Here is a 26,760-nt window from a genome sequence, read left to right as displayed (position 1 = left end):
GCTGGCGGAGTGTGCGTCGGCGCGCCAGGTCAACGCAGCACAGTGACGTCTGTGACGCACAACATGCTTGACGAAGACGTTCCGCGGGGAAAGCATGCTCCGACGGGCGCATGCCACGAGGATTTGTGGCACCGTGAGAGCAGTTCTTGGTTATGCGGTACCTTCGAGGGCACGATCACACGTCACAGCCGCCAGTGACTCGACAGCTCCAACGGAAGCAGCGATAGACGACATCGTTGCCTGGCTGCAGAAAGACCTCCTTCCGGCAGTTACCGAGACAGAGGAACCAAGCTCTTATATCGAAAAGGAAACTGAACCAATACAGCATCTTACCAACTCGCAAGCTACCGATAGCAGCGCGCATGAGAAAGCGGGTACGGAGCACCCGGTACCAGCGGCGTCCTCGGAGAGCGTTTCGACCGCGGGAGCCGCGGGTGCTCCTGCGACGGCACCGCTAGGTGCGCTCGCCGCTCTGGTAAACACAACTTGCCCGGGATTTGTGCGGGGCGATCCTAAGGCTTCGCTGGTTCCAAGAACTGCGGACGCTCTCCGACCTATCGCGCACGCGGAGGAAGTCATTCGAGTCAACGTACGATTAACAAACCGCAAAACTTTTCGCAGTATTCTAGACTGGACACTCGATGACTACGTTCAAGCGGCGAAGAGCATTCAAACTTGGGATCGAAGGTTTCTTATCTCTGTGTACTCGGGGTTAATACCGCACACGCGTATCCACGGGATCCTCATGCGCCAACGGAAATACCCGGAGGTGCTCAAGGTCCTCGATAAGGTTGTGACGAAAACTCCGGCTTCAGTACAGTACAGCTGGATCGCTGCTTTAGAACAAATCTTTAGTTTGCAGCGGATTGTAGAGTTACCGCAGAGCCCACCAGCGGAGTACCTGGAACAGCGGAGAAAGTGCGCTGAGCGAAAACGTGCCGCGATGGGCACGGTCCCGGCGCGGCCGCGGCGCCTCTGGACCGTAGAAGAGAACCGCCTTCTGCTCCGAATCTTTCGAAGCATTGGTCCAGACTGGAACAAAATCGCAGCTGCACTGCCGGGGCGGTCGCCTTATGCCTGTCGTGATCGCCTGCATCGATTACTGGGTTCCAAATAGGGAGCACTGGTCACCGGGCAGCAGTCGTAACTCGGTCGCGAATGCGGACTCAATTCAAATCATCTTGCAGTGCGAATAATCACGAATTACGGGCTTCTGTGCGCTAAGGAGGTACAGGGATTTGTTGGCAGGCTGCTGCGGAAACTAGATGAGTTTGCGGCACTCTTCGCGTAAGCGTTGTTCTTTTTCGTGCTTGCATTTGCTGACGGGCCGCTGTGGAAACGAGCGTGCATTTTGTGCGCTCTTCGCGAACGAGTCGCGCTCGCTCGAGAAGACTTTGCCCGCAAACCGAAAAGACACGATACCTGCAAGCGTGCATCGCTCAGCTACATTGTACACCAAGCCCGTGATTGAATCGCACAGGCCTGCACTGCATGGCTCAGCGGAGCGAAAGCATTTCGCGATAGTAAGGTAACTTGTTACCTACCTAGCTGCAGACGCCTGCCAGACTTTTTTGACCGGCCAGCTACTACTGGCTTCAACTTCTCCTCATACAATTCAACTTTGAGAGGTTCCCCCACGAAGTTGGCTCTCGTCAGCTTCTCGGGCCTCTTCTCCTGCACCGCTCATATCCGTATATGAGTAACGGCGTCAAAGTCTCGGTTCACGAACTCCATGCGTGTCTTGCCGCGGGTGGAACTGACCAGTACAAGGATTGCTAGAACTCGCGCGCTCTATGTCACTGCAGTCTCGTCATCGACCCATTGGGCAAAAACCTTTTCTCGTCTATCTCTCATCGTCATCTTCTTCTTCGTCACTTGCTCTTCTTCGCTCCATTCTCGACGAGGAAAAGATTTTTCGTTTTTATCGAACTCGTCGATGACGGGCCCCCAGCATCCTTCGACTACCTTATCCATAACTTTTCCTCAGATTTTTTTAAAAATCAGTATACTTCGAACGCGTCTGCTATGAGCCGCGAAAAAGCGTACAGCGACACGCCCCAGGAGATGGACCACAATTGAGGGGAACGACTATAAGCGATCCCGCCGAAAGCACGGTACTCGTTCTGTGACTGCAGCATGGGGCTGGATCAAATCTGAGCCGCTTCTGCTCGATTCTCGCCTGCTGTCCAAGTCAAAGGGGACACCAGCGAGGCGAACCGTCCAAAAAAGATAGCATCAACCACGACTTTCGAGTGCAAAGCGATCGGAGCTGGCTTCGCAGGAGGCGTCATTTGTCTTGTCGTTTCACGCATGCTCCCAAAAATTGGTACGTTTGCAAAGTCCTTTATTTGCATCAAGCCACGGAATGGAAGCATGTCCCTGCAGTGAGCGTTACAGCACGAATCGTCTAATCGGGAGACAAGCGATGACGTCGGCTTTCGGCGAGGATTCGATACATCCGCTGCGCACCTGAGCGCTGACGCGTATACGCTTCGGGTACGCGAGCACCCCGGAGATGAGCTGTGGAAGCATACAGCTAACCTGCAAGTGCGGAAAACCGCAGTGGTAGCGCTTCTTCGAATGCTGTACCTCTTGAACCGCAGGCTAACGTACACATGATGCTGCGCTTCGCTCATGAGTAGGTAACTGGACCTCGCTGAGTAGGCATGGGATGTTAGGGAATTACCAGGTGGCGGCTGCTCTGCAGCGCGCCCCAGTCCCTCTGAGCCTGGTGAATCGCCAATTGGTAATACGCTTCGCTTGCTGGAACGGCACGGAAGACGATCCAGTGATGTACGTCCAGCGCCCGGTTACGATCGTGATGTTTCAAACTGCGATGAGGCGACGCGTGCGGGCTGCGGTAAACTCTACTGCGAAAACGGTTCGTGTCTGTATCATGCATCGAGGCGCCATGGTTCATCCAAGAACGGGGCATTATCTATCTGATGTTCGGTTCGCATCGAGTGCTGGTGAAGCGGCATCACATCTCTTCAGTTGCATGATACAGCGCACATGTTTCCTGAATGGCACAATCGAGATCACGACGCTTACGAGTACAATGGAGATTCGGACGAGAATAGACTCGAAGACATCTTGGATGCTCGGGTGATCCATGTTATTCGTAAACGAATGCATTGCATTCACAGACCCGAGCGTGTCATGTTCTGAACGCCATCACTGCAGCGAAACGCTCAGGGGGCTTTGTGTTCACTGAAAGCATGCAATTTGCGTGTGAACCCGCCAGAGACGTTGCCAAGCGCGAGCACGTTGCTGCTCACGACCAGCAAGCGTGTAATGCCCCATTCGTCAATGCATCCAGCGCTACTGAGGATGCTCAGCCATGATAGGCCCGCGGCTTGGCATCCTTTTCATACCGCATCAGTGGCGCTGATGAGCCATGTGGGCGGATGCGTCGGCCAATGACGAGCTCGAATGCCAAAGTGGTAGGCTTGCGGTAAATACGCCGCGAAGCGAGCTTGGCTCCGCTCTCTAAGAGAATACAAGCAGCGCCTCGGACATCGCCATGACGCTGGTACACCCTAGTTCCAGTGCAACACTAGAGGTGCTGCCAGACTCCTCCAAGCGTCCGCGACATCGTCAACTCAAAACTGGCACTGGATCATGCGTGAGCGGGATATAACGCTGCGATAAACTTGCGCCTGTACAAGATCGTCAGCACTAGACACGTAACGCACACAAGCGACGACAGTACAAAGGGACCGCCTGCGCCAGCCTTGTCATCTAAGAAACCTGCGAGCGTCGCAAATGTCAGACGCGCGACGCTTCCTGCCGCCGAGAAGATGCCGAGGAATCCACCAGTTGGTACGTTCGTCAAGACCTTGCTGAAGAGGCTCAGCGTGGCTGTTTGACCTATCGGGTAGCCGATGCTCCAGATAGTGGACAGCGCGATAAAGTAGATCCACAGCGGCAGCGTGTAGCGCGACTGGGCCACCAGAACCAGCGTGCCTAATGTCATCATAGCGAGACCGCCAACCACGAGTGGGTAATCGCCATACCATGCAGACAGGGGCCGCAAAGCCAAGTATGCCAACAGACCGATGATGCCGAGGACTCCGATGCTCAATGATGTTTTCGTGATGGACAGGCCCTCCCCGCTGACAAGATTCGGGGCAATGATCGTCTCGACGACAGCGCATACGCCCCGAAAACAAATATTGATGAGCAAACAGGTGATGAGTACGGCTCGATCGCTGCGATCGCTTACAGCAGCCGTGTCATATCCTGAACCGCTTCGTCTAGATGCCACCGCCGGTTCATGGCACTCGTCTACATTCTTGATTCGATCAGCGTGAAGCATGGCGTGCTCTGCGCCAGCTCTGTTCAATGATCGCACCTCGGGGCCTGCTGCACAGTATGCCGACTGCGCTGCATCTGAAACGTTGTGCATGGCATTGTCTGCAGTTGGCCCTGTTTCAGCGTCCGACCTCGTGGCCGGGCTCGCTTCAGCTGCGGCCTCGGAAGACTCGAGGCGTTCGATATCCGGGCGCTCAGCTGTGCATGGAACCATAATCGTTCCGCGGGTATGTTTCGGCGGGTCTCGATAGTAGGCGAAGAGCGCGCCAATGGCGCTTAGGTTCAACAAAGCGAGTACCCAACCGGGATAACGGAATTCATCGAGAATGACCTTCCCAAAACGCGTTTGAGGCAGGGCACTGAGGGCGACTCCTAGAATAGGTAACACCGCGAAGCCGATAAACTGAACCGCTGAAAGATATGAGAAATATGCCGTGCGCTCCTGCACGCTCGTTGCTCGAGCAATATGGGCGCGACAAACGCTTACCGTCGCGCTGCCAACACCCGTGAGGATTCGCGTCAACAGCAGCCAGGTAAAGGAGCGCGCCGTTGCATACCCGACACTACCAATGGTTGCCAACATGCAGCATATGAGGAGGATAGATCCAGACGACCACGTGTCCGACAGATAGCCCAGTGGTATGGTGGCCAAAAGCCGACCCAAGGAAAAGCTCGAAACCAGTGCTCCAAGTTGCGTCTCGGTTCCGTTCAGAGTTTCAGCGAGGTAAGACCACTGCGAAGGCAAAACTAGACCTCTGGCTGCCTCAGAGACAAACATTACATAGAAAATGACGAGTGTGGAGGCCCAGTTTTCCGAGTGGCCCGGTGGCATCGCTCTCGGCGACAACAAGGGCGTGTGACTCGTGACTTTCTCTGGGACAGCACCCAAGGTCCCGACTCTTTTCTCGTCTTGCGCTTTTGGCAGTACTTCCAGTGTCATTTACTGGATGAGCATGATGTTACCCAAAAATATCTTTGAGTAAATGGGTCGTTCCGCGCAATACGGAGTTACCAGAAACAAGTATGCAGCCGGGACGCTGGAGCGGCTCCAGAAGCTGCCATTCGTACCGTACGAGCGGTGCAACCCATGTGTGTTTCGCCCTCGCCGCGGTGTCCAGCAGGCGATGGAAATAACGATGCAAGGTACCGTATATAGATGGTAGACGAATTGCTTGTAGGATACGTATTCTTTACGCAACAAGGCATCGAGGGCTTCATTCCCCCTTCAGGTTAGACGTACCACAGTACTCAGATGGTTTAGGAGCACTGAAACAAAGAGAATACGATGCGCTCCGCGCCAGAAACCGATCATCGTAAAGACAGCTTGCGGTCCATCGTAGAGAACGAACCGTTGATCACTTTATGGAAAGCGAAAGCCACGATACTAGCCGCTACAGACGTCTCTGTTTCTCAACAACCTGTTCGTGTTATTCTGGAAACACTGGAATACAGTTGCGGACAAATAATTGCGGTTTCATGCACGGTCATCTTCCACTAAAGTCGTAACGACAGTGTTCCCGGAGCGTCGCTCCCCAGACAAAGCCCAGGAACGTCGGTTCATTTTTTCAGTCGATAAGACTTGCTTCGTACGATATAGGCAGAGCGTAAGTGAGTATTAGAGGAGCAGGGCGCCCGTTGTATTTACGATCGAACTCGAAGAGAACGATGACATCAACAGCTGTTGTAGCTGCAGTGGATTCATTCGGCGGGCTCAGTTTCCTTCGTAGATATGCCTCATCCAACAGCACCAACAACTTTGTCGAATGATTGAAGACTTTCCCCTGACTTCTGGCGACGTCCTTCTATTGGACAACGAGGTATTTCTCTATTCCCGTTGCGTTCGAGCTTTTGCCGATGCTATCGGGGTCGAGCTGCTATGCATTGCTCCGCACACCCCGTTTTGCAGGCCCATCGAAGGAGTATTTTCTATCGTGAAACGCAATGATCATTCTACTGGGACAGTTTTTTTTCGGTTTGACAAAACGTTTACACTGACTATCAATCCCAGATTCCTAGATAAACATTGGTATTCTGGAAAGCATTCATCAGGCTGCCGCCCCGTACCTGCAAGTTCCATTCCCTCTCCTCGTATATACTGGTCGTTTTGTGCGTTCTTTCGTGCGCCAAGTGCCGGCCCTGAGCACCCGCCGTAGCGCCGGTAGCGCGGATGCAGCCTTAGCACGGGGGCAGAAGGGCTTTGCCGTACCACAGATGGCGTCGGCTCGAGGCGTGGTGCACACGACACAGGGTCGGGATTCATCATCATTCTGGGAGATTGCAAGCTGGACAGACAGATGTTTTTCCATCGACAGTGCAAAGCGATAGTCTACGAGTCAATCGCGACCAGGGCGACGCCCAGATACAGCGTAACCTCTCCTAGTCTCAGAAGAGACTGCGTCGCGGACGAGCTGCGCGGGTCGCGCCTCTGCACCCGCCAGTGGGCGGAGCATGAAGCACGAGCCCGTCAGACTCGTCCGGTTCGCGGTTCCCTCCGTCCAGAAGATAAACCTTCGAAAATACGGAAAACTTTTCCCCGTGATCAACGCTGGGCTTAGAGAGGGAAATCAATTGTTATCGAATTGCCAACTAGTGATTCGTTTCAGATTACGGTGCTGCGAACCCGAATCTCCTGCGCACGGATTGCCAGCGCTTGATACATGAGAGCTTTCTGCTAGAGCGCTCGAAGGCAGCGCAAAGCTTGACGCTGTGCTGGAGCAGGCACCTGCTTTGTGGAGCGGTAGCAATGTACCCTCTGACTCCGGTGCTAGAGAGCAGCGAGAGCGGTTCGCGTACAGAGTCTGCCTCACAGGGGCGGGAGGCCTCACCGTCGACTGAGGGCGACCTGCTCCCCGCCTGGGACGAAGGAGAGGATCGCAAGGCTGACTACTCTGAAAGCTTCGACACGCAGCCGCTGCCTTCAACGATACAAGAGACGTCTCCTGGGACAATGGGGCCTCAGACGCGGCCTCGTACTGCTCGCAGCGCTGGCCTGAACCCGAGCGGGCCGCTGAACCTCTGGGATCGCGTTCGCCACAAGTCAGCGAGGCCAGCAACCGGTGTAACCTGCCCGCTAGGGAGCGAGTATTCACCGCTCACGTGGGATCAATTTTTCGATGAGAAACGTTTCGTTGGGCCGGGTTTTTGTGTCTACATCAGCGGGTCTACGGTTGATCCTTCGATTCCAACACTGTTGCTGCTTCACGGCGGTGGGCATAGTGCACTCGCATGGGCCGCTTTTGTTCATTTTCTACGAAAGCAAATTCCCGCCACCGAGCTATGCGTCATTGCATACGATGCCCGTGGACATGGAGAAACCTTCAATGTACAGCCTGAGTCGGACCTGTCGACAGCTACCCAGGTCCAAGATGCCATGGACGTCCTGGAGGCTTTGTTCGGAAGCCGCGAGCGGATCCCGGCGCTCGCGCTCGTCGGACATTCGATGGGTGGTGCCATTGCCGTCCAGCTAGCCGCCAGCGGGAGAATTCCCCAGCTCAGCGGCCTCATTGTAATTGACGTCGTCGAGGGTAGCGCCCTCCAGGCTTTGCCCTACATGAAAAGCTTCCTGGCATCGAGGCGCAAAGAATTCACTTCACTGGAGGATGCCATTTCGTATATCTTTTGCGGGGGCCACGTGCGAAATCTCATGTCTGCGCGGTGTTCGGTGCCGGCTCAGCTTGTACCGGTAGAGGCTGGAGACGGGCCAACGCCGACGAGCACATCAACACCAAATAAGCATTATCGATGGCGTACGCAGCTGGAATGTACGGAAATCCACTGGCGTGACTGGTTTACCGGCATGTCGAAGCGCTTTGTCAGCGTTGCCGCCCCCAAAGTTCTTGTGCTTGCCGGCCACGATCACCTGGATCGAGAGCTTATGATCGCTCAGATGCAGGGGCGATTTCAAGTCGTCATCTTGCCGCAAGCTGGACATAGCGTTCACGAGGATCTACCAGAACAGGTCGCGGAAACCGTGGCGGAGTTCCTGCGCAGATACCGGCTAGTGCAAAGCGCGAGCGATCATGCCCTAGGGCACATGAAAATTGGACCTATCACGCAGGAAAAGCTCCGGTACAGCTCGTGATCGGATTCGCACAACATTGCCCGATGGAGCACCTTGCGTGATGTGTGTTAGCGATTGTAAGCTGGCGATATGGATTGGTGTGCGGGTTTTCCTCGTTTGCGTCCATAGGGCAGCTGTTTCTGGGGCGATTTTTTTTTGATCGAAAGAACGTTCATGCTGACCAGGCATCTCTGATTACGTCATGGAACACCAGTGATCGGGGATGCGTCCATTTTGCCGCCTAACATCAACGTCCACAATCCATGCTGCCCCTCGGAGATACTGGTAAATGCGAACGTTCCGTTGTGCACACCGAGTCTGCCGTGAGCGTCTGACAGAGCGCCCGCCTTGCCGGTGCGGACGTCGCACGGAGTCTGCGCTGCTGTGTCATGCCACGGAGGATGTCGGCTGGAGGTGTGGTTCACCTGCAGCGCGGTCGCGTCTCGTGGTGATCCTGGGATCCGAGAGTCTTCGTATGTAGGCCTGCCTTTGTGCTGCGACCCGTTGTAGAAACTTTGCGGATAGGATGAATATTGGGGAGCGAATTTCCCCTCCGCCAACGTTTGTGAATTGCACCGCAGTTGCGCGACGCAGGCCTTTGCTTGGCACCCGCTGGTGAGAAGGAACACCTATCCCTCTACCCGCGTGCTTACCCGTTTCAGGAGACGTTCCGCCGTGGAAGTAACCCTGCGAGCGGTACGCATCTGTACCGTTTCCAGTCGATTCCTAGAGATGATATTACCGCCGGCGCACCCGCTCTATGAGGCGTTGATCGGGTGGCGCGTGCCTGCACCCACTGACATGCTGGTGCGAGTGCAGATGCTTGGACCCTGGAAAACACGCCTGCAGGTGACCTACCGCCTAACGGGTCCAGTTGTTGACGCACGGCGTCTGGCGGGATTCTTTAGCGCCATAATCATCAGCTTTGACGCATCGCCAGCGCCAAGTCATGGCAACACAAATGTCCTTCTCTGAGCAACATACTAAAGTGAATGACTACCCATGCGCAGACGCCTGCAGCCTTTCATGACCGGTCAACTGCTATCGTTTTCAGTTTATCGAGGCACACTTCGAGCCTGAGAAGCTGCCCCACAAAGTTGGATTGCGTTAGCTCGGCGGAATTCGTCTTCACTACACAAGACATCGTCTCGTATTGGTAGCGGCGTTGGAGTATCACTTCACGAACTTCATGCGTGCATTGACGTTGTTTGGAGTCATCCTTGCAAGGATTGCTAGAACTCGTTCCCTCCGTGCCACTACAGTCTCGTTCCAGTCCCGTCGGGTAGACACCTTGTCTCACGGATTTCCGCTCTTCATCATCATCATCATCACCATCATCTTTGCCACTTGCTCTGCTTCGCTCGATGGTTGACAAAGAGAGGATTGTTTCGTTTTCTGGTCGAACCCCCGCGATGATCGCCCTTCAGGACCCCTGACGTGCAAGTCCATACCTATGTCATGGGTTTTATATTTCTTCAAGTAAACGCACTTCGAACACACCTGCTCTAAACCGCAAAAAAAGCATACGATGAAACGAACCCAGGTATGGAACACAATTCAGGTGAAAGTCTAGACGAAACAGCCGCGTGCGCCTTTGCTGTCATTGCTGCCCGGCACTAGTCGCTGCGTACCTCTGTGACACCGGTTGCTTTTGGGCAGCGTTCCAGTGCGAGCAGTGCACGCTCATGGGTCTGTTCGGATCCGGTGACAAAAAGCCTGTTAGCTCGCGCGAGCGTGACCCACGCATCGACGAGGCATACGTGCTGCTCAACGCGGGTGAGTCGACGTTTGCCGCAGCGGAGGCGGCGGCCCGCTCTGTCGCACGTCTATTCGGCCTCTCATCCGCGTCTGCCAAGTACGAAGAGGCAGCCAGCTACTTCCAAAGGGCAGGAAACTACTTTAAACTTGCTAAAAAGTGGACTCAGGCGGGAGAGGCGTACCGGCGCTGCGCGGACTGCTATGCTCACATCAAAGACCACGAACACGAGGCGGCCTCCGCGTACGTGGACGCAGCCAACTGTCTGAAAAAACCGGAAGCCGACCCAGCGGCCGCGGTGACTGCGCTCGAGTCAGCGATGAGCATCCATACCGAGCGGGGACGGTTCGGCATGGCCGCGCGTTTAGCCAAGGAACGCGCCGAGATCCTCGAGTCTATCGCGAACGAGACAACCGGTGGTGCCGCCGCCGACGAGCGCGTCGCCGAAGCATACCAACAGGCTGCCGATCTATACCTTGGCGAGGACGCACGTTCGCACGCGAACTCATGTCTTGTGAAAGTTGCGGAGTACAAAGCGCTAGCAGGAGACTACGCACAAGCGATTCAAGCGTTCGAGCAGGTCGCCAAACTCTCCCTCGAGAACGCTCTCCTCAAATATCATGCGAAGGATACACTCATGCGAGCCGCCATGTGCCATTTGTGCGCCTCGGATGAGGTTGGAGCGCGGCGGGCGCTTCAGAACTACCTGCAATGGGATCCGTCGCTGGCGGGGTCCCGTGAGGAGCGCTTCCTCCAGGACCTCATGGACGCAGTGACGTCGGGTGATATTGAGGCGTTTACGCAAGTTGTCTCCGAATATGACTCGATTAGTCGTCTGGATCCATGGAAGACCAGCATGCTGCTTCGAGTCAAGAACCAATTACGGCAAGCCGAGGAGGATCTTACCTGAGTGCCGCTTGCGGACGCGCAGCCGGCAGCGAGAAACGTGGATCCGCTGTGATGGTGTGCAGAACTTTCTCGAGCTCCGTGATGCGATGCTCTAAATCGTTTTTCTGTGTGCTCAGGAGCTCTAAAGTGTCCAAATGGACATTCAGAATCGTTAGTAGAGGCACCTGCTCATCGTCCGTGTACGCTGCGGGGTAACCAAAGACTCCAGCTGCCGCGTTCGATACCGAACTGGTGCTCGCCCCGAGCTCTCCAGACGAAGCTCCTTGGACGTGATTCAGTTCCCGAATGCACTGACCAATGACCTGGTACACTTGGTCCAGTTCCTGTTTGGCTTGCTCGGCAATTCGATGATATTTTTCGCGCTCCTGCTCGACCGCACCTGCTAGTGACGCGGCAAACTCTGCTTGCCAGGCTTGTTCACCTGCAGACGCCAGGCTCAGGGTACCACGGACCTGTTCTTCGATTGTCGTCAAAGCTTTGTGGAGCTCACTCTGTTGCTGCAGGATAAAATCGAGTTCCTTCTCCATGTGTTGCATCAGAGACTCGGTGTGCTCGGTTTCCTGCAAAAGCTGCACCAGGCGCTCTTGCTGCTCAATGACCTGTCGGTCCAACCGAGCCACCTGTTGTGCCTGACGATGGAACTGCTCTACCAGTCGACTGATCGTGTCTCGAAAGAAGACTGTGATCTCGCCAACGTTCTTGTCCTCTATGGCGGATGGCATGCGAACTGGGCCCCAATTCGGAGCGGCCTGGGCGGCACGTGTTGGCTGAGTGGTAGCAGCCGCACTGGCCGCAGTCTGTGTTGGCTGCTTTGTTTCAGGTCGGCCTGCAGATGCATTTGCTTGGCTGGCACTCCTGAAAGCACCATTTCCTGCGCCTGCTACTGAAGCACTGGGCGTCGTACCGGTTGCTGCACCCGGCGATGTGAATAAAGAGACCTGCGGCTCACGATTCACGGGGCCCGCCTGCTTCAGATCACGAGATTCGGATTTCACTTGCGTATCTGTGCTCTCGCGCTGTTGCTGTTGCTGTTGCTGTTGCTCATTTGCTGTTCGCAGAGACGCGGGCGTGGTGTTCCCGGCTCCCGTCTCGGCGGCATTTGGCTGTGTTGAACCGAAGCCGCCATATCTAGTCGAATCGAATGGAAGCGATCGGTTCGCAGCTGCATGCCCAGCCACTGCGGCATTAGCCGAGCCCACTGGCAGTGCCTGTTCCGCTCGAGACGCTTGCTCTGAGGCCTTGGGGAGCGCCTGAGACGCAGCTGCACTTGTGTGCTTTTGGGAAACATCCTGAGCAGGACTCGGTGCCGCGGCATCTGACCCATTTGATATCACGATCCCTGTCGCAGACGCTCGCGGTGCCGACGTTGCCCAAGGAGACTCGGTCTGCTGCTTAGTCTGCGCCGTGTTCGTTGAATCCTGGTTGGTTGTGCCGCTCCCTGCTAGGCTGAAAGGTGAGGCAGCGAGAGGTCGCGCCTGGGCCGCTGGTTGCGACGTTGCCGCGGTGGCTTTCTCTTGGGCGGAGGAATCAGACCGAGATTGCATTCCGAATTGAAGAGACGAAGAGGCTGTTCCAGATGCCTCCTGAGACAGACTCGACGTCGAGCTGGGTGCAGTCGAACCTCCGGCGTTTCCGCTAGCACCGCCAGCAGCGTTCGGAGAGGCACCGAGAGCGGTTCCCGGCGCCGCCTGACTACTTCCAGGTATCGTTGGCGCTGCAGCAGGTGCTCCTTTTGTATCTAGTGGAGGCGCAAAACGCAGCTGTGCGCCTCCAGTTGTGACACCAGATGCAGCACCAAAAGAGAATGGCTGCTGTTTCTGCTCCGGCTGGGCTTGTCCCTGGTTCTGCTGATTCTGCGCCCCAGACTGTACTGAGCTGCCAAACGAAAATGCCGGTCTGTTGGCACCAGCAGTCTCCGACTGCCGACCCTCATGCCCCGTGGCAGCAGACTGGGAATTATCAGGAGCGCTCTTCAATGTACTGCTGCTCCCGAAAAGGGCTGTGCCCGTGGAGGATTCCCTCGCGTTGTCCTGTGTACTCCTCGCCAGGAAGCTGAAAGGAGGGCTTGGATTGGGCCCAGTCCCTGCACGATCCGCATTGCCGGGTGCTGTGGAGGTGCTCGTGCTCGTCCCTGTTGCACTGCTCGGCGCTGCAGACGAAGGGATATTGAAAGGCGCTGTCGGTGCTGCAACGCCTGAAGCTGTACCTGGGTGCTGCGCATCACTTGCACCCTTGCCTACAGGGACGGAACCGCTACTGGTGCCAGCTGCGAACCAGTTCCCCGCCCCGGAACTACCCGCGGGCGGTGTCGCAGAGGGCTGTGGCGGCTGCCGAGCAGCCGCAGCCGCAGCACTTGTACCGGGTGCAGCAGCGGAACCGGCCGCTCCGAAACTCGACAACGGACGTTCCTGGCCTGCAGCTGGGGCGGAACTCATGAAACCTGCTCCAATTTCGAAGCGAGGTACGTTGGAGGAAGCCGTGGCGGCTGGTGCCGGAGGCGCTTCCGCACGAGCCCCGAAACCGAAACCTCCAGGCAAGCCCGTTCCTGGCGTCGACGACGCTACTCCAGAGGCAGTGTTTTGTGCTGTCGCTTGCTGCTGCAGAGATCCGCTGGCGGGATTCAGGAAAGAGAAGCTCTGTGGTGTTTGTGCAGCCTGGCCGAAAGTACCCGGGAACGGTGCTGCCGCGGCGCCTTTCGACTCCGTCCCAGCACCGAAACCAAACTTCGCGCCCAGAGGTTGGGAGCTCGTCCCAGAGCCCGACCCAAATGAAACGGAAGCACCAGAGCCAGCTGTTGACAACGCGCCTAGAGCGTTTGCCGACATCAAGCCGCCTTCTGGCTTCGCTGCGCCAAAAGAAAACGCTGGAAAAGGTTTCCTCTCACCAGGATCGCCTCCAGAACCACCAGAACCTGCCTGGCTTGGCAAAGAAGACATGGCTCCGTGAACTTAGAGACAGTTTGCCCAGACTCGGTTACACAAAACGCTGTCGTAGTCGGAACACTTGTCAGCAGCGGCTGCACAGCCGCGCGGCACGTGGCCGAGACACTTGCCTGCGATGCCAATCATTCATCACGCCCCGATGGCAATGATCCTACAGTCGCTCACTTGCATTGTATTCCATCTCCAGGTGCGTATCGCCATATACTTTTTCGCGGTTTATAGCAGGTGTATTCGAAATGCGTTCATTTGAAGAAATAGAAAATGTTAGGGAAAGGTATGGATATGGAAGTCGAGGATCCTGAGGGCCTCTAACCGCGGGGTGCGCGGCAAACCGAACGATAAAAATCCTATTGTCGCAGACTTTCGAGCGAAGAAGAGCAAGTGATGATGATGAAGAAGAAGAGAAAGGAGGGGAGATATCCGAGAAAAGGTGTTCGCATGACGAGACGATGACGGGACTCTAATCGCACTGAGGGCACGAGGCCGAGGAATCCTTGCAATAGTGAGTTCCACCGAAGGCAATGAACGCATGGCGTTCATGGGCCGGGGCTTCAATGCCGTCATCAATACCAGGGGATGTGTGGTGCTGAAGACGAGACCAGATGAGCTGAGACGATACGACTTTGTGGAGCAGTCCCTCAGAGTCGATGCGTGCTGGGATAAACTGAACCGGATGGTAGAGGGACGGTAAAAGAAAGGTTGGGAGGCGCCTGCGCGAGGCTGTTGATACTTACCTTCCATTGTCGTGAGATGTTTATCGTTTTATGGACTCGCTATTCAAATAAAACAGAAACCGAAACAGCTCGCTCAGTATCTTCTTTGCAATTTCAATCTGAATTTTTTTGTAATTAAAACAGCCTCAAAATTGATGTCAATCAAAAACGGCTGACAGATTCATAGGTAGGTTTCGGATTCGCGGTCGTCTTTTCGGAATCACTCGTGCAACGGTCTGCTGTTGGAGTTCGTTATCAATGGAATCAATGGGACTCGCGACGCACTCGACAAACGGTTCATAAACTAACCCACTATCATCACCCAATGCCCATGTGCAAGTATCCACGCTTCTCCGTGTCTTTCGTGTGTAGCGTGCCACAATTGCGGTTTGTTCAAGTCGCCAGGCTTTCTCGTTCGAGGCAACTCGTGGGCGTAGCAGTATGCGCCACTGGATCGAAGAGGCGAGCAACGCGACGTCGTCCCTTGAAGGCGTGATCACATGTTCATGCCCAATGTTCTCTGAACTCGTCGCGTCAAACGATCGATTTCATTCCAAAAGCCAATTCCCCCTGGTGTATTTGTGGATGTAGACGAAATATCATTCCACAACAGCATCAGCTGCAGCTGCAGCGGCATGATGGCTCTCACGGGATATGCTCACAGGGGCGGCCGTCCCTTCTCTTTGCACCAAATCGAGCCTCGGGCTCGGACTTGAGCCATCGAGGCATTCGCTTTCAGTGGAGCGTGCGTCGTCGTTTTTGCACAATAGGAGCGTACACGGATCGAAGTTTCCCGAGTTTTGCTCGAGCCTTGCTTTTCCTTCGAGTCCTCGTTTCATCATGGACAATATCGCGTTCTACACACCCTCTATCGTATCGAAGAGCGTGCACTTGCGCGTGCCGCAGAAAGCGTACGAACCAAAGTGATCGTCCCCGAGGAAGCCCGTGGTCTTGGGATACGGCACCTGGTGCTGAAAAATCGAGAAAGGCGTTGAGGAGGTGCTCTGGTGGCCACACGCGAAGATCCGACCACAGCAAGCTGTCGCTGCCGCGAAATGTGCACCGAGGCCGCATGCAAAGCGGGTGCAAAACGACAAGCGAAGCGTAGGGAGCAGCTTTTGTGTGTGCATGATATGCATCTGCAAGCGCCGGAAGCTGCGTAACCGGAACTTGAACGCTGTCATGAGCATTCTTCAGTTGCCGACAACGAAGCTCGAGCGGCACGCGAGATCGACATCTTCCCAGGCAGAGGTACCAGAGAGAAAAACGATGCCGGCAGAGGAGAAGCGCGCACACGCCTTTGTCCATGTCAGCGGAAGCCGAGCCGAACTATATCGTGCACTCCCAAGCTCGCTGATAAAGTCAGTTCCATTCTAGTCTGACATGGGTATCTTGGATGATCGCCGGGACCACGCAGCGTTCCCCAGATACATAATTCCTGTTCGCAACTGGCCATGAGGGCAACGCACCTCTCCGGATGTCGCGACGTTTCGCCATCAGCACCAGATCCGTGTTCCAGTCCGGAACAGAGGCTAGTCTCTCCCGAGATCCCACGGATACTGCGTCCATCGAGGACACTATCTGCGACGACGGATGTTTTTTCATGATGGTGAGTCTAACCAGGTTGTTGCCTGCCCAATGCGCCAAAGCACCCGGTGACAAGGAAAGAGACCTCGTTCCTTGTGTAGGCGTTTCGACGTGCTTCAGGCCTCCAAGGCAGAGCTCATCTGAAGGGACCGAAGCGAGATCCATAGCCCCTGCGAATGCCGAGTACGCTTCACACGCTCGGAGCGCCGCTGCCGCCACCGCTTCTCCCCAGAACCTGCACGGTCTTGCGGTACTTTGCTGGGTGTCGCTTGCAGCTCTCGATCTGCGTTCGTTGTTGAGCAGCAGGCAACTTTAGCGTTTGATGAATCAGTGCAGGCTATCGGAGAACTATTTGGCGACCAGCGCTGCTATCGCATAGAAACATTCTCAAACAGTGAACGAGGGCAACGGGATACTACGGGAGCAATAGAACGAAAACCTCGAAAATGCGTCCGGCCATACCCAAAGATGTTCGGTTTTGCAAACGTCGCCATGACCACGGCGAACTGCCGCTGAAAAGTCTGCGTCGAGGGAATGTCCATTCCTGGCCTTCTCCGTTAATGACTCCTTCATTTTTTAAGCATTTTTCTCGCTATTCTAATCGAATTCGCACGCATGTTATGCCGAACAACGCTTCATGTTACTGCGCCCGGCTGCTGCTCCGAGTTTCAGTCGCCAATGCTGATATGTTTCGACCGAAGAAAAGCGCGACCGGGAGCAGCACGAGCAGCACCGTCACACCCGGTAACAACATGTCCTCAGATTGCATGCGGATCACGTGTTGCGAATTCAGCAAGTTACTGAAGAACGCAAGCTCTCGCCATGCGGATGCTTAATTCGTTGAAACCGTACCCCTCAGTACCGATCATACAGACACCTCACTTGTCAGCGAGCACTCGATCAAAGTGATACACGCCATGACCAGTTCCAACACGTTTCAACTGAGCAACATAATCTGAAATCTCTTTGATCGATTCGACTTGCATGTCGAGGAAATCCTCGATAAAATCCGTCATATTCGCATCGCGCTCGCGATCAGCCACTTTCCAAACTTCCATGAGCTTCATTTGCACGTATTTCTCAAGTTGCAACGCAAGTTCCATTGCATAAATCGCATCCGAGTTCTCCTCGTTATGGAAGTGCAATGCTGGAACCGCGATCGGCTTCAGGTGAACGCGCCCACCGCGTTTGTTTTGATAGTGCATGAGTTTCACAGCGTGGTCGCGTTCCTCCTCCGCTTGCTTTCGGAAATAGTCCGCAAAACCTGGGAGCGCGACCGTATCCCGATCAAAGTATGCGTGCAAAGCATAGTATACGTAAAAGGCGGTGAACTCCACGTTAATCTGGCTGTTAATCGCCTCCTCGCATGCATTCGAGTATGCGAGTCGCGCACGGGACTCATCGGGCCCAGCCTTTGCTAATTCCGCATCCGGTTTGAACACCATACCACTCAACTCATTACCTTCCGAAAATTGAAGTTTCGCAAAGTCTATTTCGCTCTGCGTTTGAGATCGTTCCGGGCGCTCCTCGGCTGCACTCGCGACCAGTTGGCAACGCCGGCGCGCGTTCGACACGAAAGTTAACCGCTGGTGTCCCCGGGTTCTCGCCGGTTGCGATAAAGACTTTGTTTCGCCGAAACTGCCACGAGCGCTACGTAACGTATACGTCGGAACGAACCCTGATCCAATCCCTGCCATGTTCGCGAACAGTGCTGCTCTGCACGGAGATGGAAACGAAACGGTGACGGATCGCAAAGAGGCGGTCGCAGTAAACGGCGACGCCGCCCTTGAGATCCATGATGTCCATTTTATACAGGTATGGTCCGACTTCAAAGTCGACAAAACGTGTCCATATGCCAGCATGCCCGGACTGGGCGCTTGGTATCAACGCGCGCGGAAGCATCCATCATTTCACGCGTTTCCTCCAAGTTCCATAACCCATACTGCTTCTCGGATATACTGGGCGCCTTATACGGTCGATCTTGTGCTGAACATCTGCCGCAAGCGTCTGCAATAGCGCCTAAACCGCTGGAGCGGATGCAACACGGAGACAGAACGGCTTTGCCACAGCCCTGAAGGCATCGGCTCGACGCACGCTTCACCTCATACGGAGTCCGAGTATGTAACCATTTTCGGGTCCTGTAATCTGTGTAAGCAGACGTGCTGCCTACGGCAGTGCGAACCCATGGGATGGGATACAACCGCAACCAGGGCGACGCCCAGGCGCATTCTACCCACTTCTAGCCTCAGAATGAGCTGCGTTCGGACGAGCGACTCAGATCTCACTATCGTACCCGCCACTGGGAGGCGAATCAAGCCCAAATCTTGCAGAATCGTCCGGCTCGCGGGACTTTACGCCCAGGTAGCAGACTTTCGAAAATGCGGAACGCTTTTCCTCTTTCAACGCTTACCGTGAAGGCGGATAGAGATCGTGATCCCGTAGCTCGTTAATGGTTCGTTCCTGTTCCTCTTTTTCTACAGCGCGGCAGATACGCGCACCTCCATATCTGCCACCATTGAGATATGACGCGCAACTCGCCGTCGAAGCGAAACACGATCCTAATCATCAGCTGGTTGATCTAACTTATAGGTTGTGTTTGCGTTGACGTCATCGTAGAGTCTTTCAATCGAATTCTGTTCCAACCCTCAAATTAGTGCATTCAAGTGCTGTATCTTAGTTTACAGCCGACGTATTCGAAATGCGTTCGTTTTCAAAAATAAATAAGTAAAGCTACAGGAATGCAAGTTGAGGATCCTGGAGGGCAGGAGTCGCGGGCTACCGAGAAAAAGAAAACGAAAAACAAAACCGAGTTTAGAGGAACAGGAGCTGACCAAGAAGTAGAAGCAGGAGGCCCGACGTCAAAAGCTCCACGAAAGACGACAGTACGACGAGATAAATGTGAAAGCCTGTCTTCTACGCGAAATTTAGCATCCCTACAGGTGAAATTTGCGAGAGGCTATCAGAAACCGTGTCGAGTCGTACTCCTTGAGTATTCTTATAACGCACTCGTCAGGGCTGATGCTTTCGAAAAGGAGATGCGTCGCGACGTGACGCACATGGGAAGAGTCGAGGTTCGGGAAGAATTTTCGAACAAGACCTTTACTCGTCACCCGATGCATGGCACAGGGGAGGCGTCGAGAAGAAATGAGCGAGTGCACGCCGTCCAAGAAAACTACGTCGAATACCGCTTCAACTGCACTAGATACGGCGGTGGCGCGGATATTTACGGCCACGGGGCGATGACGTACATCAAGAACCCGAAGAACCATTCGACCTTGAACCTGAAACGCCTCATGATGCGCTCCATGTTTGCACTCTGCCCGGATCCTTCTCGCGAATCGATACGGGCCATCCTCAATGGCATCACGAAAGATTGCCATCATGAACAGGAGATCGATTCCACCGAGAAGAGGGCGTCGAAAGAGAGCACGAATGAAGCTTATCGGATCCGTGCGGCTACTCAAGAGCATCGTGCGGTTTTTGGGCTGGTCAATCCAGCAGATAAGCTATCAGATATGAGACAAGATGAAAAAAGATGTCATCCCCTCATCCTGCATTATTTCGTATTCCTGAATCGAGAATTCGAACGCAAGGCGGAGATGGAGTTGGGTGTGGGAAAAAATGACGAGTCGTTGAAACCGAAGGCTGCGCTTCTGGAGGAGTGCTTCGATGTCGTTCCGGCACGCGACGCCTAGTCGCATTTTGTGACGATCGACTACAGAGTCTTTTACGGCATCATAAAGGAGATCAGTCCAGAGGTCGATGTAAACAGGAAGGAGTTCATGGGTGAAAACCGGGAGACATACTGGAAGAATATCTTCGACTTCAATCGTCTCAAAATGCGCAAGAAAAAAGTATTCACAGGGATCATCGAAAGCGATGAAGTATCAACGTGTGTGTACTATCGGCGCTTGAAGGCGGATCGTCTTGTTCCGTCCTCCGCTTCGCCCGTGACGAAGGATGCAGAAAACAAAGAGGCGGATCCTGCCACGCAGGAGGTGCAGGAGAACGACACTGTCGTCAGCGCGGACCCTGGAAAGACGAAAATCGTATCCATCGCAGTACCCAAGCGTACGGAAGATGGCATTGACGGTAACTTACGTCAGAAAGATATGCGTCTTTTGCGGTTCGCGAGAGCGAGATACTACCGAGAGTCGGGAATAATGAATGCAAGGAAGAACATTGAGGCATGGAATGCAGGAATGAATGAGCACCTGGAAGCGATCAGCCAGGTTACGAGCCGTGGAGCGAACCTTGAAGCTTTTCGGGAATTCATGAAAACTCAAGCTGCTCATTGGGATGCGCTGTGGAAAGAATATATTAAGCCCAGGTGGGCTCGTCGGCGTATGAATCTATACTGTGGGAAGCAGCGGGCATTCACCGATATTTTCCATGAGTTGAGCGCCTTGAAGGAGGTCGAGAGTCACAGGCTCGTAGTTGGCAACGGAGCAGGGCGCTGGGCGTCCATAAAAGGGTGCATACCCGCTCCAACGACATGAGCGTACAAGGAGTGTGCACAGCGTTATATCACAAAACCGATAGGTGAGTTCCGAACATCGCGTGTGTGCACCACGAACTGGGGTGTACACTTCAGAAGGTCGAGATGGAGAACATACAGCGGCGTGTTGAGGAAATCGAAAACCGCGGAGAGCTGACAGAACAGGAAATGGAACGCAGGGCACGAGTCCGAGGACTCCTTGCATTGATGAGTTCATGAAGCAGCAAGAAACGCATGGAGTTCGTGAACCGAGACTTCAACGCCGCAATCCATATCAGGAGATTTGCGATCCTGGAGAACAGACCCGAGGAGCTGACGCGATCTAAATTCGTAGGGCAGCCTCTAGATGTTGAAGTGTACACGTAGAAACTGAAATCGATAACTGGGGGCCTATCCAAAAACGCCGGGAGGCGTCTGCACGTCGGTATCCATGTACCCTACATGGTCGCGAAAAGTTTTCGCTCCACGTCTACTGATGGAAATGAAATAGCCACGACGCCCGAGAGATCAATGATGTCCATTCGGTGCACGAGCTCTGATCACGTGCAGGCAACGCTCCGAAAAGCCAACCCCTTTGTGAGCGAATTTTGGCGAGTATGGGCCAATTCTTTGATCCACAAAGCATGAAGAACGTTTAGCTCGCAACGTAGAAGCGCTTACGTGAGGCACATCCGAAAGCTACACGGCACATGAGAGAAACGGAAATAATTGCCACGCAGCGAGCGCAGCAGCGCCATCGTTGCACCGCTCTATGATAATCGAAAGCAAATAGTGCGCGTCGGTAGCCAGGCGCTTTGAACAGCAGGTACGTCCTGACCCCCGCGAGCAGCTACTGCCTCCGGTGCAATCATTGCTCTGAGCTTCGCTGTGTGGCGGTATTCGCTGCCGGCGCGTTGTTGTTCGCAGACTCACCCGATGCAGCGATATGGTGCGCACCTGCGCCGTTCCCGCGTCCACCAACTTGCTCGCCTTTTGCTTCTGTGGCCGCGCGTGGCGCAATCGTAGGCGTCTCTGTCGTTTGGCGCGATGTGTCCTCGGTTGATGCTGCGGTTCCCGGTTCCGAAGACGAGTCATCTGCAAACAACTGCGAAGCCATCGCCCGAAGAGCTGGGGCGCCCCGCACTTCGCGTTCAAAATACTTGACCGGAACAACCTTAAAGTCTCGGAATACGCGTTCGATGTACTTGTAATTGGTCTCATGTTCGCGTCGACGGGCTTTGCAGAAACTGCATGAATCATTTGGCGGCTGTACCATATTCACAAAAATATGGCGACAGGGAATCTTTTCCCGGGAGAGATCCTTCACCAGGCGTTCGCTTTCGGCCACGCTCATCATGGTCGGGATGGTTGCCACGATAAACTCTGTCTGGTTTGGATCGCGCAGCAGAGCGCGAACCATGTTCATGCTCCGTTTGAGCTCATCTATATCGGCGGAATCCAAGGTTTGCTGATCATTGCCTCCACTGAACATGCCCTTAAACTGGTTCATAACGTTGCCGAGCTTGTTCTTCATGGTCAAGATCTTGCCGAGAAACGAGTCCAAAAAGTCCGGCAGCGATAAGAGGCGGAGCGTATGTCCAGTTGGCGCGGTATCGATGACGATCCGATCAAACTTGGCAAAAGCCGGATCGCCCTGGATCAGTTTCATGATTTCAACGAGGGCGATCGCTTCATCGAAACCTGGCGGTAGCGTCTCGAACAATGAATCAAAGTCTTCCAGGCCCATATCCATACCGCTCATCATCTGAAGCTTCTCGGAATCCGGAAGCATTCTCAAAGACGTTTTCATCTGCTCAGGGTTGATCTCCATGGCATAGAGGTTGTCCACAGCAAGCACTGGAACCGGGGCACCGCCACTTACATCCTGATCGAAGGAATCCGACAACGAATGTGCAGGGTCAGTACTGATAATCAGCGTTGTCTCACCTTGGTCCGCAAACCGTACCGCGGTGGCGGCAGCCATGGTCGACTTGCCGACGCCGCCTTTGCCGCCGATAATCGTGATCTTTCGACTCGTGCGCTGTTCAACAAGATCAACGGCTGACGACCACTGCGCAGTCGCGGGTGGTGTCCAGGATGACTGCCTCTGAACGCTGCTCGAACTAGAAGCGCCGGTGCGTGCCATTGCGTCCAGACCAGAGGCTCCCGGAGCTGCAGCCGGAGCTGGAGCAGTAGCCCCGACGTTCGTCGCAGTAACGCCGGCTCTAGAACCGACCTTGTTCTTGGGACGCATCACCAGCCACTGCATCAGTGGAACCGCCTTCTCAAGCACATAACTCACAGCTAGGAACACAACAAGACCCTGACCGATGCGATTCGCCTGCGAGCGCCAACGCGGTATCGTAGACTGCGGCGCCAGCGCTTGCTCGCTGCGTACCACTCGCTCCTCGCGCTGCCGAGTGCTGCTGCCTCCGGCACGTGGACGGCACCGTTACCTTGGTCGACGACGGTTTCTTCATGACCAGCCACTGGCCACGATCATCTGCTTAACGGAGTGCGCGGCGTGACGCTTGCGCCCCTGGAAGGCGCATCGAGTGGCGTGGACACCCAGCACCGCTCCCACAGTGCCACACTTTGGAGACAGGCTCACGGCTACCGTAGAACGTGCCTTCCCAACGTCCATTACCCGCACAAGTGAAGCAAAATCCAGTAGTGCTAGATTTCATCTCACACGGCATCCGCTTGCAGGAGTACACAGCGTGAGCGCCCTGAGCAGAACGCAGCTTCGAGTCGCGCAACGTGTTGACGCGCCGCGGCCTGCCATGCCGCTGCAGCGCCGAAACGCGCGCGCGCGCGCGCAGCACCCAGCGCGGAAGCAGGCACGAGGCCGCACCTCGCGTTAGACGTTGAACGCAACCTGTAAAGCATATCACGCAATGGGTAAAGCGTCATGGGCAATGGGTAACGCGATTGGAAAGGGCGCTCTAGTGCACGCTGCCGCAGGTCTCCGTGCAAGTACCTGCATCACAGAGCAGGTGCTGCACCTATCGCTACACGCAGCGTAGCTGCTGCGAGAATAGTGTGTGCGTGCGAAACTGATTTGGTGCAACTCGTTCTCGCTATTGATTATGGGCTTGGGTGGACAGCGTCGAGTTTCGCGGTTCGTGCAGCGCGGTTGCGATGAACTGGGACTACACGGGTCGAAGTTTCCCGAGTTTTGCTCGAGCCTTGCTTTTCCTTCGAGTCCTCGTTTCATCATGGACAATATCGCGTTCTACACACCCTCTATCGTATCGAAGAGCGTGCACTTGCGCGTGCCGCAGAAAGCGTACGAACCAAAGTGATCGTCCCCGAGGAAGCCCGTGGTCTTAGGATACGGCACCTGGTGCTGAAAAATCGAGAAAGGCGTTGAGGAGGTGCTCTGGTGGCCACACGCGAAGATCCGACCACAGCAAGCTGTCGCTGCCGCGAAATGTGCACCGAGGCCGCATGCAAAGCGGGTGCAAAACGACAAGCGGAGCGTAGGGAGCAGCTTTTGTGTGTGCATGATATGCATCTGCAAGCGCCGGAAGCTGCGTAACCGGAACTTGAACGCTGTCATGAGCATTCTTCAGTTGCCGACAACGAAGCTCGAGCGGCACGCGAGATCGACATCTTCCCAGGCAGAGGTACCAGAGAGAAAAACGATGCCGGCAGAGGAGAAGCGCGCACACGCCTTTGTCCATGTCAGCGGAAGCCGAGCCAAAAGTCAGCCTGAACGCCAGTTTTCAGAGGCCTGCTCCCATTGAATCCGGCAAAGGTTTCGTGAGCATACCCGATTGATGTAAATGGAGCGCTTCCCTTTCATTCTAACGTGGGATTTATGGTTGTAGAAACGGCATGGAAGGCGCAAACGTTCACATGAACGAGAGACATGAGCGTTATAGTCGTTCCGGTTTCATGGCATTGTGGCTGGATGCTCGATACGCCCTCGCTCGGGTCGGGTACGCCATACACGACGCGTCTTGAAACCAGCTAACGGGCGGCGCGGCATCAGCGCTATCCTTTCGAGAAATATGCATACAAAGGGGCACGCTCGTCAAGCAACTTCGCCTGTTGGTACAAAGCCGCTTTCAGCATATGTAATTGCTGGTATAATATCAAAATTCCGTGGGGCGGCCCACAAGATCGAACCCGATCCGTCGTATTGGACTGATTAAGGCTGCATTCCGCGCATGCTTGATCGCACGTGCTAGCCACCGTTGATGCTTTGCACAGCAGTGCGTCCTCCTTCTCGGCTGAATGCGACCCGCCTCGTTCACGAATCGAACAAGCAAGTCCACGTCCCGAAAGTCTACCACTTCTCGTTGACTGGCAGCTTCAAGTTCGCGTTGTACCGTTTCTTCAAGAAGCGGCATGAGCGCAGCATCGACGACTTGGTCCGGTGTGGCGGCCGCAAGCTGCGTGCCTTGGGGGCTTCCTTCGCGTAGAGCTTGTTGCCGTTCCAAGACATCGCTCGTAAAGGAGTCTATGAATGTTTTGATCTGCCGCTTGCGCTCTCGCCGAGCCCTCTTGATTGCCAGTTCGCGTGCCTTGCCCCCGGCCAGGTCACACAACGGGCATCGATGTTGTTTCCGCGGCAAAACCGAAGGCGTCGTGGACTGGGCAAGCGCTGCGAGCGGTCCACGACTGACGCCTGTCCTACTCGAACGAGCCGTTTGTCGGAGCTCGTCTGCTCCGGTGGTACGCTCATCGACCCGTTGCCAGAGTGTCTCCAGGTCTTCACGATAGACAGAAGGCGGGAGTTCACTCTTTGGGCGAGGGATACCTCCCGCCTCGGTATCCCAGACAAAACCGGGATCGAGGAGCTCCAAGGCTCCAGCGACTGCCGGCGGATACTCTCGGCGAAAAGCAGCAATCACTGACTCGGGAACATGAACACCAACAGGACTGTCTTTTGGTCGACCAAACTTAGGAAGCACTGGATCTGCGAGCAATGTCCGTGGTTGTTCCTGCACCAGCTGAAAAGTTGTCAGCATTCGAGAGAGTTCCTGTACCGGAATCTCTGCTGCGTATGGAGCAAGCCAGGCCGGGTTTCCGAACAGCTCGAGCACAGCGCGTCTTTGCGCCTCTTCCCAGTTGAGCTGCCTACCGTGAACAGGCGCACCGGAACGCCTATGCAGTTGCTCTCGTCCCACACGGTTCTCGGCGAGCTCTGGTCCACGCTGTGACCCTGCTTTCAGTTCATCCGTGTCGCGTTCACCGGCCGGTGGCACCCGGTTGCCGCTATGCTTTCTCCCGTCGCCGCTGGAACCTGTCTTGCCCGCTGCCGCCGCCGAGAATGCGCGTGAGCGCTCGCAACTACCGTAGTGCCCTGCTGCAGACTCGATCCTGTACACCAGTCTCTGCACGAAGCTTAGGCGCAGAGAGCGTACCACAAGCTCGTGCGGTCCGTTCCGAATAAACTTGTGTGCAAGGTTCATCTGTCCCTGTGTCGCTGCAGCTGCCGGCCCCGCGGAGCGCTTCTGGACACGACAGCGACAGTCAGCGCTTGTGAGGAAGCGTCTCCAACGTGACGCGGATGCTGGTGCCGGCAACACACTTCTTGAACCGCCTGGTACAGCACAATCAGTTGCCTAGTTCCCTCCAAAACGTCCACTGCGTGCCGCCAGCACCGATTGTCTTAATCAAAACAAAGACGACAGAGGCTTCGCCAAAAGTGCAGAGCTCTGCAGACACCGTCTGTCTAGACGAAAGGGCGAGCGCTCTATGTCGCCGGCCTCGTGCCAGCCGCAGTGCACGGCAGCGCAATGACAGCTTTCTGCGGCACACCAGAGAATGGCTCTCGAGTACCGGTTCAGAAATAGCTTTGTTTAACGACCTTGAACCCGTGCTCGTGTGTCAAGCGACGTCACTGATCACTTTAGAAGCGTTTGGGATTAGATTTTTCGAAAATCCTGTGACTGTGCGCAGTTTTGAAAAGGAGGGCTTGCGCTGTGCCCTGTCTATCGAATAGTGAGACTCGCACTTGCGGAGGAGTACGGTGACCGGCCGACGTCGCA

At 55.1% G+C, this 26,760-nt stretch overlaps 8 protein-coding genes across 8 annotated transcripts, besides 2 other annotated features; 3 read left to right on the top strand and 5 right to left on the bottom strand.

Annotated features, from left to right (window-relative positions):
- Positions 1–94: 94 nt before the first annotated feature.
- CYME_CMP232C (hypothetical protein) lies at positions 95–1,117 on the top strand (the record flags this gene model as incomplete). The annotated part of the gene is made up of 1 exon (XM_005537829.1): positions 95–1,117. The coding sequence occupies one exon, from the start codon at positions 95–97 to the stop codon at positions 1,115–1,117; it is 1,023 nt and encodes a 340-aa protein (XP_005537886.1).
- A 2,502-nt stretch (positions 1,118–3,619) lies between these two features.
- Positions 3,620–5,254, bottom strand: CYME_CMP231C (similar to tetracycline resistance protein; the record flags this gene model as incomplete). The annotated part of the gene is made up of 1 exon (XM_005537828.1): positions 3,620–5,254. The coding sequence occupies one exon, from the start codon at positions 5,252–5,254 to the stop codon at positions 3,620–3,622; it is 1,635 nt and encodes a 544-aa protein (XP_005537885.1).
- A 1,803-nt stretch (positions 5,255–7,057) lies between these two features.
- CYME_CMP230C (probable protein phosphatase methylesterase-1) lies at positions 7,058–8,395 on the top strand (the record flags this gene model as incomplete). The annotated part of the gene is made up of 1 exon (XM_005537827.1): positions 7,058–8,395. One exon carries the CDS (start codon positions 7,058–7,060, stop codon positions 8,393–8,395), a length of 1,338 nt encoding a protein of 445 aa, XP_005537884.1.
- Positions 8,396–10,059: 1,664 nt separating this feature from the next.
- CYME_CMP229C (probable alpha-soluble NSF attachment protein) lies at positions 10,060–11,040 on the top strand (the record flags this gene model as incomplete). Its single annotated transcript, XM_005537826.1, has 1 exon — positions 10,060–11,040. One exon carries the CDS (start codon positions 10,060–10,062, stop codon positions 11,038–11,040), a length of 981 nt encoding a protein of 326 aa, XP_005537883.1.
- CYME_CMP228C (hypothetical protein, conserved) lies at positions 11,033–13,975 on the bottom strand (the record flags this gene model as incomplete). Its single annotated transcript, XM_005537825.1, has 1 exon — positions 11,033–13,975. One exon carries the CDS (start codon positions 13,973–13,975, stop codon positions 11,033–11,035), a length of 2,943 nt encoding a protein of 980 aa, XP_005537882.1.
- Positions 13,976–17,159: 3,184 nt separating this feature from the next.
- CYME_CMP227C (probable ferritin, chloroplast precursor) lies at positions 17,160–17,978 on the bottom strand (the record flags this gene model as incomplete). The annotated part of the gene is made up of 1 exon (XM_005537824.1): positions 17,160–17,978. The coding sequence occupies one exon, from the start codon at positions 17,976–17,978 to the stop codon at positions 17,160–17,162; it is 819 nt and encodes a 272-aa protein (XP_005537881.1).
- A 1,150-nt stretch (positions 17,979–19,128) lies between these two features.
- Positions 19,129–21,123: a sequence feature (repetitive element).
- A 503-nt stretch (positions 21,124–21,626) lies between these two features.
- On the bottom strand, positions 21,627–23,027 carry CYME_CMP225C (probable arsenite translocating ATPase; the record flags this gene model as incomplete). Its single annotated transcript, XM_005537823.1, has 1 exon — positions 21,627–23,027. One exon carries the CDS (start codon positions 23,025–23,027, stop codon positions 21,627–21,629), a length of 1,401 nt encoding a protein of 466 aa, XP_005537880.1.
- Positions 23,028–23,599: 572 nt separating this feature from the next.
- Positions 23,600–25,224: a sequence feature (possible transcribed region).
- CYME_CMP223C (mitochondrial ribosomal protein S18 precursor) lies at positions 24,859–26,181 on the bottom strand (the record flags this gene model as incomplete). Its single annotated transcript, XM_005537822.1, has 1 exon — positions 24,859–26,181. One exon carries the CDS (start codon positions 26,179–26,181, stop codon positions 24,859–24,861), a length of 1,323 nt encoding a protein of 440 aa, XP_005537879.1.
- Between the last annotated feature and the right edge of the window lie 579 nt (positions 26,182–26,760).

The sequence above is a fragment of the Cyanidioschyzon merolae genome, chromosome 16, assembly GCF_000091205.1.
Source record: "Cyanidioschyzon merolae strain 10D DNA, chromosome 16, complete genome".
Taxonomy (NCBI): domain Eukaryota; phylum Rhodophyta; class Bangiophyceae; order Cyanidiales; family Cyanidiaceae; genus Cyanidioschyzon; species Cyanidioschyzon merolae.
This window is presented reverse-complemented; position numbering and strand designations above follow the sequence as displayed.